The sequence below is a fragment of the Eschrichtius robustus genome, chromosome 6, assembly GCF_028021215.1.
Source record: "Eschrichtius robustus isolate mEscRob2 chromosome 6, mEscRob2.pri, whole genome shotgun sequence".
NCBI classification, from domain to species: domain Eukaryota; kingdom Metazoa; phylum Chordata; class Mammalia; order Artiodactyla; family Eschrichtiidae; genus Eschrichtius; species Eschrichtius robustus.
Genome location: NC_090829.1, coordinates 78,069,457 through 78,082,761, shown reverse-complemented (window position 1 = coordinate 78,082,761; position 13,305 = coordinate 78,069,457). Strand labels below are relative to the sequence as shown.

Genomic DNA, 13,305 nt, shown 5'->3' with positions numbered 1-13,305 from the left:
GAGCACGTTGATACTTTCTTTTTCATTGTTTTATTTAAACATTAATTGTTTTTTCCTACTACTTCGTAACCCTCTAACAAACGGTCAGCAAATCATGGCCTGTGGGCCGGCTGCCTTTTTTGTAAATTAATTTTTGTTGGAACACAGCCACCTCTGTTCATTTGCATGTTGTCTGTGGCTGCTTTCAAGCTACAACTGTGGAGTAGAGTAGTTGACAGTATGTCCTCAAAGCCACAGATATTCCCCCATCTGGGCCACCTCTGAAGTCTAACTGGTCCCCCCCCCTCCACCATGGATTGAAAAACCTCGGATTAGAGCCTGTGTGTGGCCTCAGAGCTGTATCTCTGTGAGCTACATGTGCCTTCAGGAAGCCAAAGGACTAAAGGCCGGAGCGAGGGGGCTTGTGTGTGATGGGAGGTGGGTGTGCCCAGGCATGTCTGTGGCTCGAGTGGGTACCACAGGCTGTGGCACAGGGTTCTGTTTCCTCTTAAAAGCCTGCCTCCAATCCCCCTTCCTGAGAAGTTCTCCCAGCACAGGTTCCTCCCATCTCAACCCTGCTGACCATGCCTCCCCAGGCTGGATGCCCTTCTGTGGGTTCTGCCCGACTTGGGCCTGTGGCTTGTTCACTATGACAACAGCCTCTCCCCAGCCCATGTTGATTGCTGGGTGACCCCCACCCAGCCTCCCCCCCACCCCTCCCTGCCCCAGGGGTGTGCCTGCCCATGGAAAGAAGCCCTGGAGTCCCACTTCCTATTAGAGCCGGCTCTGCCCAGGCAGTCTGCTCTTTAACCCCGGGTCAGTCTCTCTATTAATATTCACTTGTTGGTTTCACCCCTTTTTTTTTCTCCTTGGAGGGATCTTACTACCTGCCCAGCTGTGAATTGCTTCAGGAATTATCCTGCCTGCGTAGTCCCTTGAGGACGGGCCTCCCTTCGTTTATCTTAGAACCCTTCAGGCCTCAACACATTGGTTAAATGAGACTAAAACAGAGATGTCAGTATACAGTACGTGTCACAAGGCAGGGTCATGGTATAACCGTGCAGGTTTCAGCGTAATGACAGTAGGTAATCACAGAGAGAGGTTCACTAGCAGTGTGCACCGAAGTGTGTGTGCCATTCCCCCTGCCTCACCCCGACTCCCCAGGCTGTCTGGAAGGGCGACCATCCTCCTCATCACAGCAGGCAGAGCTGCGAGCAGGCTTATTATCTTTGTAGAATAGAAAGCTGGGACAGAAGAAGCTAGGTTCCTTGTAGGTGTCATAGAACAATGAGTAGTGGAGAGGGAGGGAGAAAACTCGGAGCTGTTAAGTTTATACTTGTGAGGGATCAGATTGGCTGGCCTCCTGGGTCCCAGGTATCCCCAGATTGTGTTGTTGCTGTTGTTTTTAATGAAACAAGCTTGTGCTTTTATTTTACTAGTCCAACCAAGCAGTCATGGCCTCATAATTCAGCTTATTCCTGGGAAACACCAATTCCCTAACTGGGAAGTCCTTTAGGATTCTTTGATCCTAAATGATCAAAGATTGGGATGAAGGAACCTAAAGGCAGTGGAAGCCTTTAGTTGTGACAAATCTGGGTCCTGAGGACCTACTGATTATTCAGTGAATGTTTGTTGACTGAATTAATGTGAAAATAAAAGGGCTGGTGCTCTAACTTTTGGGGTTTGAGAGTGATAATTAGTCTTCTCTCTTCCCCTTCCTCCCAAGTGAATCAGTTGAAGGATAAACTCAAATAGGGATCACAGTACGAGCTCTATTCTTCGTAAAGCTCAAGTGGCAACTGGCTTGGCCCAGAGCTTCCTGTTACTCTTCCATCTCTTCTTCCCCTCAATAACTTCTTCACCCAGTACTCCACCCATGGGGACAGCTGGCTGACTGACACTTGTTTAGGAGTCACGGGGGATAATGTTGTTGCAGGCTGTAGACCGGCCGAGCTGGGGGAGAGAGGCCACACTTGTGAGGACAGGCAGTAAACTCCTGAATGTGACCCAGTGGGTGTCCCACTTCCTCCATCTCATCAAGTCACTGACTGAAGTTGGGGGTGAAGGGCTTCATGTGTGCCCCCTTCATCCTCTCTCCTGGGGAGTGGAGTGACATCCCCATTCCCGGTGGAAGTGTCACCCCACCATGGATGGGGAGGCAGGCTCTCAGGCCTTGTGCTGGTAGAGGCCCCCCCCTGCTGGTGCTTAGTTCTGCCCACCCTCCCAGGTGTTGGCTCTGCCCTCAGCCTGCAGGGCAGGTGTTGTCTCCACCTTACAGATGGGGAGGCTGAGGCTCAGACCGCTTACATTGCTAGCCCGGGGGTCACACAGGCAGCAGTGGTCAAGGGGTGATGCACACCTGGGTCTCATTCTCCCCTGAGCTGAGCTCCCTCCTCTGCCTCTGCCGTGCGGCCTCCCATCCCTACCACATGGCATCCACCTGGTGGAGCTTGGGCACCCCGGGGAGTTGGCATTGCTGTCTCTGTTTCCATTCTCCTCTCCGAATCCCCACAGAGGGAACAAGGCCCCCTGACAAGTGTCACATTCCTCCCTTCCAGTGCTTGTGGGGACCATGCTGTGGTGGCAGCTGCTGGGGAGAGGTGCCTCTTGTCTTCTGAGGGCAGATGCTATGGGATTGCGCTGCAGGCTGACCTCACAGCAGCTCCTGTGTCTCCTAGAGTCTGAGCCTGAACTAACGGCATGTACTTAAGCCCAGGCGTAATGCGCTGATGTGTGTGTGTGTGTCCATCTGTTTGCCAGGCAGGAACGACAGGAGGGGGCTGTGGGTATTTTGAGATTTTTATGTCAAAATATCCTGCATTGCATCTTGTCTAGTAGACTTGGTGCTGGGGAGGTTCAGGTGGTCTCCGGGGAGTTTTGACCTGCTCACGGTTCTACAGTATCTATATCTGGCCCAGTGGCTGAGAGCAGCTCTCTACCTGCGTTAGTCTGCCCACAGCCTGCCAAGGCATTAGCTAAACGTGGATTAGAGCTTGTCAGTCTGCCGCTGCGTGGCCCTGTCCCCACTGTGCCCTGTCGAGATGACATCCAGACTGACATGGGTTCCAGGCAGCTTTGGTATCTGTGGCCTTCAGAAGCATCTCAGAGCCTGTTTTGCAGCAGAGCAGCTGTCAGAAAGAGTAACAGCCTTGTGTGTCAGAATTCCTCCTGTCTGAGGAAACTGGGGCTCGTGTCCTGTGGGGTCAGTGCCTATTTGTGGCTTGTTCTGGTTGAAGGGAAGGGGTGGGTTTAAATCAGAGTCTCTCTGAAGTAGTAGTGGGTGTTTGGGGCCTGGCTGTCTTGGCCCTGAGCCCCCCACATTTGGGGGTTTCACCACCCAGGAGAGGAGTGTGACCGTGGTGGACCAGAGAGGGTTGAGTCAAAGACATCACAGAGTACCCCAGTGTCAGTGCTGGAAGGGGCCTGAGGCTATCTGGTCCAACACCCCTCATTTGCCGGAAGGGGCAGCAGCCCAAAGAGGTGACCTGTCAGGGCCATCCAGCAGGTCGAGGGAAGATGAGAACTTGAGTGTCTGATCCTGGCCAGCGCTCGGCTGCCTCTAGCCATGGTGTGATTCACTGTTAATGAAGGAAAAGAGGCAGAAAATCCCCAAAGCCATTGTATGTATGGTTGCACATTTTTCCTCCTAATAGCATTTGATTCAGGTTCATCTGCAGCCCCTGGCTGGGCAGCGAGGGGAGGCTTTTAGTTGCTCACGAAGGGGGTGCTTTCCTGGCACCTGCTGTGGCTCCCTGAATCCCCGTTGAGCTCATCCTCAGCTCTAAATTATTCAGTGCTTTGCCCTCCCCCAGCTGCGTCACGTTTGCCTGTCAGTCCCGCATTTATTGAGTGACTGCTGGGCTGGGTCCTGTTCATGCCATCGAGTTTGTCAGCTCTTGCGGGGCTGGGGCCTCTGCCTCTGTCCCCATGTGCTCCCAGAGCCTGGGGCAGTCCTGGCTTCTGGAGGTGGGATAAATGCTTGTTGGTGGAGGTTGGCCTGAGGGGAGAGAGGGCGGAGCATGGGGCCAATTGTAACCGTTTGGTTTTTCTCCTGCCGGTGACTAGGGTGCAGCGTGTGCAAGAGGATAATGCCGCATTTCCAGAAGGCTGCGACCCAGCTGCGGGGCCAGTTCGTAAGTGAGGCGCCATGGGCCAGGCGGGGCTGCCTGCCAGCTCCCTACTTCTCCCTCTCTCCCTGGGAGATGGCGGAGGACGGGCGCAGGGTGAGGGGAGAGGGCAGGTTTTGAAATCACGAGAAGGGCTTACTCTATTACTGCTGCCCCTGCTGCCCCAGGCGTGTGGTTCAAAGACCTGTCCTCAGTGGATGCTGAGAACTCTCCAGAATTGCTGGGACCAGGAGAATTTGGCGCCTGTCAAAGACCAGTAATGAAATAGCCAGGAAACCAGCGAAGCACGTTCGGTGTCGCCGAGAGGCCAGGGGCCAACAGCAGACCGTCAGGGGTCTAGAATGATGGGGGCTGGGCTCCAAAGCAGGCCGAGGCTCTCCCAATGCCGGGGAGCCCAGTGGCAAAGACGGGGGCACGGTGACACCAAGGGTGGGCCCAAAGCACAAGAGGGTCCGCGAGGCAGCCTCCTGCCCAGGCTTGCAGGGCTCTGTGGTTCCTGTGGGGCAGAAAGAACGTTGGAACCACAGCGGGGAGAGGCGGTGGGGAGCTGGAAACCTGAGCCCACGGGTTCTCAGAAGGAGAGTGTGCCGGGGAGCGGACAGGAGACAGGTTGTCTCAGGGATGCCCACCTTTAGGAGACAGGAGGGGAAGGGGAGCCACTGAGGAAATGGGCCTTCAGAGAAATAGGAGCAACCAGGATGGTCAGTGAGGGAGGAGGGGAGGCCGGGGCGGTCAGACCTCACCCAGGGCTGAGCATCAGTCACTGATGGGCCTGGTCGTCTCTGTGTGTCCTTCGCTTTGCCAGGCTTGTCTCTTCTGTGCCATAGGTCTGTCCATTTTTGCACTTACCCCGAGCCACAGAGGTTTGGGGGTTTTTGTTCTGTTAGTTTTGGGTGTTTGTTCTTTTTTTTTCGTTTTGGTGGCAACAGAAAAATAACTGCTAGCTCCTCTGAGAGCATGGCAAAATCCATATTCCTTTCATGAAAGGTCATCAGGTGCCATCTCAGTGGGGCGGGCCAGAGTCCCACCAAGGGAGTCCTGAGATCTTAAAACTGCATCATGATCTTTATGGATCAAATTAAGTTGCTGATTAGTTCAGAGTCAATTAAAAAAAAGTTTAAATGGCAGCCCCTGAGCATGGTGACAGCCCTGCTAGCTGGCCCCAGGACTGGGTTGCAAAGAACCAGCTGCTTTCTCTTTTGACCTCATTTCTGGGGAGACACCAACGTCCTGCTTGTTTCTCACTAATAAACTTTTAGCAACTTGCCTGGAGACGTTTGGCCCTGGGGCACACATATATCACTCTGGGGAAGTTTCACTTCATATTTTGGGGCCTCAATAGATACCATATTTTAAGATTATTTCACCTGGAGAAGAGACTTAATTACCCACAGAGTTCTTTCTGCTGCACCCGCATACACTTAAGACAACCATTCAGCTCACCCTCCTAACTCTGTGGTGCAGTGGAGGGTAAAGAACTCCAGCCCCAATCAGATCACAAATTAGCTGGCCAGCTCCGTCAGAGCAGGTGAGGTCTTGGTGCCAGCCAGTCTCCTGCACTTTCTGGAAGATTCTCAGCCAGTGCTGCCTCTACCTGCCAAACTCAGCATTCCTCCAGGCCCCTCCTGTGCTCCCCCAGAGCCTGTCCCTGCCTTGCATGGTCATGTCTGCTCATCTTTGCTTTTGTTCTGGATCACTTTGTCCACCAGTTGATACTAATTATAATTAGGTTTTCTCACTGAGATATGAGTTCTTGAATATTTCTTCAGCACAGAGCACAGGCCAAGCTCAGAATAGGTGCCCAACACATGCTGATGAATGAATGAATGAGCATGTGGCTTACTGGGTACATTTTATTTTAAGCTCTATATTTACATTAAAAGCGATATTCTCCTTTTTGAAAGGAATTCAGAGCATCAATTCCTAAGGACAGAGGCAAAGTGGGAAGGACGTTTGTGGGGCAAGGGCCCTGGGTTCTTTTCTGGCCCTGGGTTCACACTAGGCTCACTTGCAAGGTTAGCCCTGAAGATTACTTGTTAAGGGTACCTGCTTCCAAAAATGGAAAAGAAAACAACCCCAAAAAAAGCCAGTGCCTGCTTCTCCTGCTTAGGCCCAGGTCAAGAAATAGAAAAAGGTGACCCTCCCAGTTCCCTAGACAATGTTACAGAAAAGTCAGTGGGATTGTTCAGGTACCCAGTGAGGCTGGCTAATCAAGCCCAGCTTTGGCCAGGTGTTAGTTACCTCTGTGTTATGTGAACTCATCCATTACTTTGCTTCTGTATTTTCTTACTTGGGGTTTGTTTTGTTCTGCTTTCCCCTTAGTTTCTGAGGAAAGCACCTTTTGAAAAGTTCTCACCCTTTCCCAGCTCCATAAAGGAGGAAGGGTCCGAGCCACCGGGGACATCACCTACTTCAGGAGGCCTCTAGAGGCCAGGGCTCATGGTACAGCCACAGCTTCCCAGGAACGGGGGGGGGGACAGCCAGAGGTGTGGATTCCTTTTTGTCCTTGCACATGGGGCAGAGATGGGCTGCTGGTCCCCTGAAATCAAAAGCTTGCCCCCCCACCGCACTGCTGAAATCCAGCTGGGTTAGCACCTCCTGTTTCCTCTTCATCTCTGTCATCTTTGGGCCCTTTTTGGCTGGCCGTGTCTGTGGCAGGGGTTAGAAACCTTCCTCCTCTACAGATTTCTTGGGAGGTGTCCAACCTAATGATGTCATTAAGTTGGAAGCGAGGCTGGGTCAGGGATGCACAGCCTTTGCCATTTTCCAGACTCAGATCTGCCTCTTTTTTGCTGTCACTGATGTCTGGTGAGTCATCGGCATCTGTCCCATCTACTCCTACTAATTGACATCCTCATCAGCAGCCGCTCCCCTGTCTCAGAGCAGAGCCCATCCTTGTCTGTCTCCTCTTCCCAGCCTTGCCAGTTATTGACATTGACACTGAGTCTTTTGTTAACCTTGGCCATGATGGGCCATCTGGGTGTAAACGGTGAAATGTGTCGGTCTCGGTGACAGATTTGTGCAGATCAGACTGTGGTGCTGGCTGTTACTAACCGACTGGGAGATCTTGGGCAAGTTGCCTTGGAGCCTCCACTTCCCCCATCCTTAAAATGAGGATGGTAACACCAACCCTGCCCACCTCACTGGGCTGTTGGAAGAGCGAATGGGCTGGTGTGTGGAGACACCTCTACAACCTGCAGACACTTCACAGATACAGATGACTGACACCTCCACCCGGGTCTCACTGCTCTGTGCTTACTGTTCCTTCCACTCACCGAACGGGGTGCTCCCAAGGGTCTGCTTTCCACCCTCCTTTCTTTCTTATTAACACATTGGAACAAGGGCCTGGCACTGTACTCTCCTTGTCTCCTATGGACTGTCCCTCAGTGATTTGTATCTACATCTATAGCTCAACAAAATGTAGCCCCATGGAGCCTGAGTCTCTAAGCTCCAGTACCACACGTCAGACTGCTTGCTTCCCATCTTGGTCTGGATTCTTCTCCCTGGGTCCCAGATGCAGGATGTCTAAAATAAAATTCAGTGTCTTTCCATCTGGCAGGTGGCCAGCTTTCCTTCACGACTCCTCCCGAGCGCTGCAGGCTCCTCTGCCGGTGTGCCTTTCTGCCAGGCCATTGTCATCCATCTCTCCCCCTCACATCCTCCATCCTCTCCCTGCCCACCAGCCCAGGTCAGACTATGGTTAGCCCATACAGGGTGGTTGCCAAAGACTGCTGACTTGTCTCCCTGACCTGTGACTTTCCCCTTACAACCCCCGATAGCTCTCCGGCACCTCCTGAATAAAGTCCTGGTTTCTTAGACATTAAAGCCTGGTCCACAGCGACCTCAGTGAACTCGCCCAGCCTTCTCTCCCTACTCCCTTCTGTGTGTCCTACAGTTAAACCAACATGGTCTCAGCTCTTGAGCCACGTCTTGTTTTGTCTTGTCTCCATTTTCTCTTCCTGGAATGTCTGTGGAAATCTTACCCTCCTTGACCACTAGCTCATACGCTCCTGCTTTGTGGAGTTTCCTTGATGGTTCCTGTCACAACGTGGGCTGGACATGAGGAAGATCATGTTGTGTCAGCTGACTGGCCCCAAGCACACATGGCTCGGTGTCAGGCACGGTGGCCCTAACTTCTCCTTGGGTTGAGACCAGTTTTGCCTCATTTGGATTCACAAACTCCAAAAAGTGTTTGTAAGTAGTTGTTCAAAAAAACAGTTATCTCATTAACTAATAAATGACCCCAAAGTAGTCAGAAGTGCTACAGAAACTCAGAGAATTAAGAGTTCATCACAAGCAAAGGTGGTTTAGAAAGGCCACGTAGGGGAGTGGGATTTGATTTGCCTTAAAAGATGGATGAGTCCTCGGTGGTATCCGGCAACCTGAGCAAAGGGGGTAGAATACTCGAAGTCAGGGCCAGGAGAATACAGCATGGGCTCTGGGAGTGTGAGCAGATCTGCAGAGCTTCTTAGTGGTATTAGTGAAGACGGCTAACAGAAGATTTTGACCGTTGTAGATACTTTACTTGTACCATCTCATTTAGTCTTCACAGCAACCAGAGGAGGGGGCTGCAGATGAGGAGACTGAGGCACAGAGGCAACTGTGACTTGCTCAAGGAATACATCTACTGAGAGAGGAGTTAGGATTTAGACCCAGCATCCTAACCCCTGAGCCCAGGCTCCTAGCCACTGTCGTATATTCCCATCTGCAAGGGGCCCCAGACGGCAAACAGTCCAACTTCCTCCCTGTGCAGAAATCTCAGACTGTCTCATTCCTGGGAGAATTAAAAGCCTAGACCCTAGCAGGTGCACAATTAAGGGTTTTGTAGGGAAGAAGAATTAAAAAACGAGATAGGGACCATATGGTCTTTGAGTGTGGAGTTAGACTTTAGCCTGCATTCAGTGGAATTGAAAGGTTTTGCACCGGGAAGTGGTGTAATGAAAGAGGAGGATGTGGAAGATTAATCTTGTGGTGAATGTGCACTGACACTGGGGAGATCAATTAGACATTAAAAAAGAACTCTAAACTAGACAATTATTACTGGAACAGGCTGCTGAATCAGTCTGGGGAGATGAGCAGACGGGCTTTTAGAGTGTTCCAGGGCTTCTAGTAAGTTCTGTCTCAGGCTTATTTTCCCTGTATTCCTTGTAGCATCCCACAAGGGGGTGGGAGAAAAAAAAAATAGATTTAGCAAGCATTTATTGTGTGTCTGCTGTATGCCAGGCACTGTGCTAGGTACTTAAAATGGTTCATGAGATATGTTTAGACGCCTCTAGGGATGGAGCTGCCAGAGGCACAGGTGGCTCCCATCACCCAGGATTTGGTAGGAAATAAAGAACTTGAGCACCAGTTTTGTGCTAAAACCTCTGACTTGGGTCATCCCATTCAGTTCTCTTAAGAGCCCTGTGATAGTCTCCTCACCCACACCTTCCAAACAGGGAACCTCAGGGAGGGTGAGTGACTTGTCCAAGATCACACGACTGCCAAGTGGAAACAGTCTTCTGAATCAAGTTCACTGTCCACTGAGACTGCTCTTTCCCGTTTTCTCTCCCTATGACTCCTTACGTATTATTCAGCAAAATTCCGCTTCCTGGTTTCTTCTTTCTGCTTCTGTAACTGGTGCTGGCTTTTTTGAACTTCCTCTCCCCGCCCCTCTATGCCACCCGGCGTTGTGGAACAGCCTTCTTGCATCTGGCCACACTGTGTTCTCTCGTGAGAACAGATTCAAAGTCCTTTTTCCGGGCACCTGATCCTGCCATATAGAAAAAAGTTCCTGCTTCGGGAAAGGAGTTCTAGGGGACTCATTCTGGGTTGTTCTTAGTACATAGGCTTGTCATCAGTAACACAGCTACTACAGTTTCCCTTCCCCATTCAGGGGTGTTGGATATGTGGACCCCTGCAACCAGAACATGTTCAGACTTCAGAGATGATGGTCAAATGATGCTGTAGGTGCTGGTCACCCACAGGAGGCCTAACAGGGTTTGGAGGGAGGAGAGTTAGGCAGGCAGATGGTCATGAGAACCATGCAACCTCCTTGGCCACATTAACTGTGAGATCTGAGAATGTTGCACATGAAGCCGGGGCGGACAGACTGAGCTATCCAGGAAGGTGTCCAAGGATGCCTTAGAGTGGTAGAGTAGCTGAGTGGTGATTCCATAACTTGGGAGAAGTGTACAACCTTAGTTGACATGGGCAGAGAAAAGGCATATGTACTTGGGTGGCAGTGAACCCACTCTAGGACCTGGTTGACCTTGGTAACAAGGCCAGGTTTCTTCTTCAACCCTCAGAACTTTGTTTTGCTCTGGGATGGTTTTTCCCACAGGGCAGGCAGGAGGGAATGCCGGTATAGGGGGCAGCCCTTGGGCCCAGATGAATGCTTCTTCCAGAGCACTCAGGCATCGTTCGCAGCTGGCTCGGGTAGCCTTGCTCCCCTGCTGCCCCGGGCTGTGCGTCAGACTGTGAGGCTTCATCCCCATCGTCTGTTTCTGGTGGGACAGCTGGGCGGGCATGGACAAGGTGAGGGCGTCTGCGGGCGGAGAGTGGACAGGTCTGTTCTCCCTTTGCTCCCAGGTGCTGGCCGGGATGAACGTCTACTCCTCGGAATTTGAAAACATCAAGGAGGAGTACAGCGTGCGCGGCTACCCCACCATCTGCTATTTCGAGTAAGTCCCCTGCTTCTCTGCTGACACTCGCTCCCCTCCATGGCGGCGTTTGCCTCCCTGGCTGAGCCCACGGTGTCTCCCCATGTTTCACAGGAAAGGACGGTTTCTGTTCCAGTACGACAGCTATGGGTCCACAGCTGAGGACATCGTGGAGTGGCTGAAGAAGTAAGTTGGCGTTTGCCTTGGTTGGGGGCGGGGAAGGGTGCCCAGAGGGGGAGGGGCATCTGCCGGGCCCCAGGGTCTCCCTGGTCACAGGGCTCCGGCTGGTGGTTGGGAAGAGAATGAGGAAAGAAACGACCATTTTGTGCTGCCCACGCCAACTGTCTGTGGGCTGCATCTAGGTGAGGATGGGGATCTGTGCATGCAGAACGTGCCAGTCGGGAGGATTTCGTGTGACTGGCCATGATGACTGCATTTCAGATAGGTTTTTTCCCCTTAGTCTACCTGATGGCTAGAAGTATTTCTCACCCAGGACGGCAGGTTTGAGAGAGGTTCCGCTGCAAGTCTCTCTGAAAATAGAGTTGTCAGTCGAACACTCATTTTAAACATAACACTTTGTATTATGTGCCATGAAGCTAAGAAGTGTCCTCATGCCTTAGATTTGCAGACTGCTTTGCCGTTCACCATGCAGCCCCGCGGAGCTGCTTCATAGCAACCTGTGGTCCTGTTTATAACGTGATTAGATCCTTATAACCCAAACCAGCCGTGCACCTGGAGTCCCCCGCCCCCCATGCTAGGTGTGTGACTTTTGCGTGACGCTTGGACCCTGACTGGTGTGTTGGATGGGGAATCTGTCTCCCCAACACCTTCTCCGTGGCCGGAGCTCTCCTGAAGCCCACCCCGGAACAGTCACCTGCTCTGGGCTCTGCCTGTCACCGGCCTGGCACTTGCCAGTCACTGCCAGTGTGTGGTTATTCGTGCACAGCGCTTAGAATAAGAACGGCGTTTTGGAGCATTTTGGAGCTCCACTTTGTGGCTGACCCTGTTCTAAGCACTTTGTGTCTCATGGAATCCTCAGGACAGCCCCATAAGGAAGATATTATTATTACCCTTATTTCACGAATGAGGTGACTAAGCAGCGTGATGAAGCAGCTCGTCCAAGCTCCTGCAGCTGACAAACAGAAGGGCTAGTGTTGGCCCCCGGCAGCAGCTCCCCCGAGTTCTGGCCGGAGCCTCTGCCCTTTCCCCAGCTGCCAGCACGGTGGATATTTATTGACATCGTTACCGCAGGGGCAGAGGGTTAAAGAATTAGTTATCCAAAGCAATGAGGTTGAAAGTGTGTATTTTCAGAATGGGAAAGGAAGATAAATTTTGTACCAAAAAAAAAAAAAAAAAAAATACCCCCAAACCCACAACAAACTGTTTGATTCTAAAGGTTGAAACTCTCAATCTTCTGTTCCGTGGGTTCCCGGGGGCCCAGGAGATAAAACACCATGGCAGAACCGTGTTTGCATGGTGTCCTTTATTTCTTGGAAACATTTTCACATCTCTGTCTCCATCTATTACCTCATTTCCAGCCCCTGCCTAGGAAGGCAGCTCCCCATTATCCTGTACTCAATGTCTTAACCTGGGCCTTCGCACCCCTGTTTTCATTTTTCACTTGATAATAAGCATGTCCTCTCCTCCAGCCAGACATACCTCGCTCTGCTTTGGGAGAAGGTTTCAACAAATGGCAGTCTCATTTGTCACCAGAGCATAAAATCTGCTTCCCTCCCCCTTCTCTAACCTTTTCTGGCTTCAAAATACACTCTTACCCTCTTGAAGGATAAGGTTTATTATTTTTTTTAGAAAGTGTTCAGAATTGCTTGCTAGCCCTGGACCAGGGGAGCACATCAGTGGCTTTTCTGAGACGGGGTATTATCTCCCCGCTGGACTCCGCCACTCCGTCCCCCACCCCACCCAGCCCCACCGCAGCTCCTCCACCAGACTCTGTCCTGGGCCCCACTCCTACCCCCAGGGCTACCTCCTGATCCCTGTCCTGGGCTGGCCCTCGCCACTTCCCACCTCCGCCTTCCTCCCTCTCCTCACCCCCATGGGCCGGAGACCTTGTTAGCAGCTTTTGGTTCACCCTGGGTCTCCAGTCTCCAGGCGGCTGAGGTTGGTGGGGTAACTCCGGGGAAGGGAAGACAGCATGTGGGTCCCCCCTGGGCAGCACCTCCGGAGCTGCCCAACCACCTGTGGTCCCTGTGCTGGAGGTGCACACATGGGGGCAGCTCCTCCAAAGGCATGACCATAGCCCACTCCCCCAGCACGGCCGGGGGCAGGGAGGCGACTTCCTCAAGGACCCCCAGTGAGCTGCCTCATCTCATGCCTCAGCAAGATCTAGCAATGTCACTGTGCTGCCAGCTCGCTTAATTTTTTAAAAAGTCCTTTCTGATTTTAAGGCTATTCAGTGAGCTGTATCATTACTGAAAAACTTAAATATTTAGTTAAACAAGGGGAAAAGTGGCCCCCTTACTCAACTACCCAAAGATAATGTGTGGTGATATTTGGCAAATTTCCTTCTAGATTCCCCCCAACATATACCCAGCTGTGTG

General features: G+C 51.9%; 1 protein-coding gene across 1 annotated transcript in view; it reads left to right on the top strand.

Annotated features, from left to right (window-relative positions):
* The window catches only part of PDIA5 (protein disulfide isomerase family A member 5), a 90,954-nt gene that overhangs the window by 41,968 nt on the left and 35,681 nt on the right, over nt 1–13,305 (top strand). Inside the window, exons 8-10 of the mRNA XM_068546617.1 lie at nt 4,045–4,112; nt 10,677–10,768; nt 10,862–10,933. Of these exons, the coding sequence (XP_068402718.1) occupies nt 4,045–4,112; nt 10,677–10,768; nt 10,862–10,933 (232 nt within the window). The remainder of the gene's footprint in view (nt 1–4,044; nt 4,113–10,676; nt 10,769–10,861; nt 10,934–13,305) is intronic.